Consider the following 3715-nt stretch of genomic DNA (forward strand, 5'->3'; position numbering starts at 1 on the left):
GAGAGTGAACCACAAATACAATGTTGTAGGACTTAGGGAGACTACAGTCTCTTCTAGGGCCAATTTTGATCTCAAAGTCACGTTCTTCCATTTCCTGCTTCCTCTCCAGGCAAAATGAAGTTGAATCTGGTGCAGATCTTTTTCATGTTGCTGCTGCTGCTGCTGGGCCTGGGGTTGGGCCTGGGGCTGGGGCTTCATATGGCTGCAGCAGTCTTGGAGGAGAGCGATCAGCCGCTCAATGAATTTTGGTCCAGTGACTCACAGGACAAAGCTGAGGCCACTGAGGCAGGAGAGGGCACCCAAACCACAGAAACCCTGGTGCTTAGCAACAAAGAAGTGGTGCAACCTGGCTGGCCAGAAGACCCCATCCTCAATGAAGACGAGGTTGGTGAAAAAGAGTTGCTCAGAGCTGAGTCTCTCTTTCAGAACAACAAAGACTATCTTAGGGTTGACCAGACAGATAGAGAATGCAATGACATGATGGCACACAAGATAAAGAAGCACAATCAGAGTTGCATAACCCAGCATGCATTCATCCATGAGGATCCAGACACGGTCAAAGCTGTCTGTAACAGTCCTGTCATTGCCTGTGGGCTCAAGGGGGGAAAATGTCACAAAAGCTCCCGACCTTTTGATTTGACATTCTGCGAGTTGTCCAAACCAGATCAGGTCACTCCTAACTGCAACTACCTAACTTCTGTTATTAAAAAGCACATTATTATAACCTGTAATGACAAGAAGCTCCAGTCACCAGTTGGACAATGAAGCAACTCATCATCATTTTTCTCTTCCCCTTCTCTTCCTCTTCCTTTTTTACTTTCTCTTTCTCATGTTGTTCTCCGATCTTAGGTATTATGCAGATTAATTCTTCTTTGCCCTGTGGGTCACCCAACTTGCATTTTGTTCCTAGGATTAGATACGGCAGAATAGAGTGATGATGCCTAGTTTCTCTAAGCTCTCCAGCTCTCCTTTCCTATCCCTTACCCTGGGGAAAAAAAAAAAAAAAGTGAAGAGCTGCTGTAGTCCTGGCCATCAATTTGTTCCCTGTTCTGCGATTGTCTTTGGATGTGGACTGGAAGTGTTTAGAGCATCCTTTACCCACGTTCTTCCCTGCTACCCACCCTGAGCCTCTATAGTAATCACAAGACTCTTAGGCTTTGTACAACTGCACTTCTCTATTGTGGGTATGGTCAAAGTGGTCACTTTTTTTTTTTTTTAATCTGGCCCTGTAGACTATCTCAGGAAAGCAATTTACAAAATACTCTACAGGCCCCTAGTGGCTTAAGCAGGAAAATGTAGCTTCCATGGCTGATAACAGGGTGACAAGGCATTGTGGGGACCTCACCTCCCAGGGACAGAAAATTAACTCACTGCAGCTCAAATTGTGCCTCATTCACAAGACTTTCACCAAGTCTTCCAATTCCAATGTAGCTTCCTCTCTACACTTCCAGGATCTATGTTGAGCCCATATGACAGATCCCCAGTCCTTTATCTACAGCACCCAAATCCCTAAATCTTTGAAAACTGAACGTTTTTTTTTTCAAAGTGACTCCAAAACTCATTTAGATATGACACCTAACCAGAATGACAATGTGAGGCTATTTATCTTCCTTATTTATGCTATGTGACCATTACATATTTCACTGTGGAAATATCACAGTGTTTAGTTATGAGTGGACCCTTCTAGGAGTGTGTTAGTAATATATGAAATAAGCATACACACGTTAACGTACAATATTGCTTTTTAAAATCTGAAAAGTTGGCCAAAATGCATTGGCCCCAAAAGTTTCAAGAAATTGTGGGATCTATATATACTACTTAATTAGCCCTTATTAATTTGAATATACCCTATATGATACTAGTTAGGTCACAAGCATCTTTGTGGAAGGATCTGTACTATAAGTTTTTTTCTATATTCTTCATTGACACATTTATTAATCAATGACTATCTACTTATTGGCCAAGGGATGTCTCCTCTACTGTTTGCAAGACCCTCACATGTTGTCTTCAGAACACTCTGTACAAGTTTTTGGCCAGGTGTGGTGGCTTATGCCTGTAATCCTATCACTTTGGGAGGCTGAGGTGAGAGGATCACTTGAGCCCAGGAGTACAGGACCAGCCTGGGCAACATAGGGAGACCTCATTTCTACAAAAAAATATAAAAATTAGCCAGGCATGGGGGCAAATGCCTGTGATCCCAGCTATTTGGGAGGCAGAGGTGGAAGGATTGCTTGAGCCCCACAGATTGAGGATGCAGCGAGCTATGATTGCACCACTGCACTCCAGCCTGGGTAACAGAGCGAGACCTTGTCTTAACAAAAAATTTTTGTTAAGTTGTTCTCAACTTTGGCTGCTTATTAACATTGCTGGCTGGGCATGGTGGCTCATGCCTATAGTCCCAACACCTTGGGAGGCCGAGGTGGGTGGATCACCTGTAGTAAGTTCAAGACAGCCTGGCCAATGTGGTGAAACCCCGTCTCTACTAAAAATACAAAAATTAGTCCGGCATGGTGGTGCAAGTCTGCAGTCCCAGCTACTCGGGAGGCTGAGGCAGGAAAATCACTTGAACCTGGGAGGCAGAGGTTGCAGTGAGCCAAGATCAAGCCATTGTACTCCAGCCTGGGTGACAGAGCAAGACTCTGTCTCAAAATAAACAAACAAACAACTAACCAAGCAAACAAAAACAACAAAACATTACCTTGGGGAGTTTAAAATTTTTTTAATTAAAGAAAAAGTCTAGGGCCCTCTTCTAGCAATATTGGTTTAATTAGTCTGAGTCAGAGCCGAGACATCAGGTGGGCTCCAGGGATCTTGGGGCCTACATTACTATCCCTCCCATACTAGTTTTTCTATGAATTAATGTTTGAAAACTGTTAACAAAGATGTTGAACTGCTCAGATAATTAACTAATCTGATGTGGTGTGCTGTAGGAGAAAGAATCAATTCTTGGGATAAATGTGAGAATATCTCAGCTCTGCCTCTCAAAAAAAGCAATTGTGGCTATGGGAATTGCCCTCAGCTCTCAGAGTCTGAGGTTTCTTGTCAGTAAAATGAGAAATGACAGTAGCTACTTTACAGGGTTTTTGTGAGGACTAGATAAGATTAAATGACCCATGATGGGGTTCAGTTGATGGCAGCTGCATTTGGTGTGTTGCATGGCTCACTGCCACAGAAAGCACATGGTATCTTGATGGAGTCCTTCTGGAGGCAGCACTGTAACACAAAGTGCGATACCGTCAGCACGGGTTTGAGTTTCAGGTGTGTTGGCAATATGTGGATATGTGGGATCTTATAGGGCTTTTAAATTTTCATTCCTTGGATGGCCACAAAATTTATATTCTAGGGCCAGTAGAGTCCTTAGACCTGAGTAAGCAGGGTCACTGCCCTCAGGGCTCCCCTACACTTTGGAGTGCCTTCCACATAGGATATTCCCCCACTAAAGTATCTGGGACTGGCTGAGGTCAGCAGTGCTATGTGGATGGAGTGCTCTGAGCTTAGACTAGGACCAGTGTGGGCCTGAGTCCCATTTCTCCCCTTTGGAGCACTGCCATGTGTGGGGTAAACTAGGTGCTGCAAAAGAGTTCTGAGACTTGATTAGGCATGGTGGCTCATGCCTAATCCCAGCACTTTGGGAGACTGAGGCAGGTGGATCACCTGAGGTCAGGAGTTCAAGACCAGGCTGGCCAAGAACCTTGCCTCTACCAAAAATACAAAA

The 3715-nt window shown here is 44.2% G+C and overlaps 1 protein-coding gene across 1 annotated transcript in view; it reads left to right on the forward strand.

Moving 5' to 3' along the window:
• RNASE10 (ribonuclease A family member 10 (inactive)) overlaps nt 1-2061 on the forward strand; it is a 5237-nt gene extending 3176 nt beyond the window's left edge. Inside the window, exon 2 of the mRNA XM_037742361.1 lies at nt 110-2061. Within this exon, the coding sequence (XP_037598289.1) occupies nt 115-765 (651 nt within the window). The 5' untranslated portion in view covers nt 110-114 and the 3' untranslated portion in view covers nt 766-2061. The remainder of the gene's footprint in view (nt 1-109) is intronic.
• Nucleotides 2062-3715: the final 1654 nt, after the last annotated feature.

This window comes from Cebus imitator, unplaced genomic scaffold (assembly GCF_001604975.1).
Source record: "Cebus imitator isolate Cc_AM_T3 unplaced genomic scaffold, Cebus_imitator-1.0 Scaffold119, whole genome shotgun sequence".
Lineage (NCBI taxonomy): Eukaryota > Metazoa > Chordata > Mammalia > Primates > Cebidae > Cebus > Cebus imitator.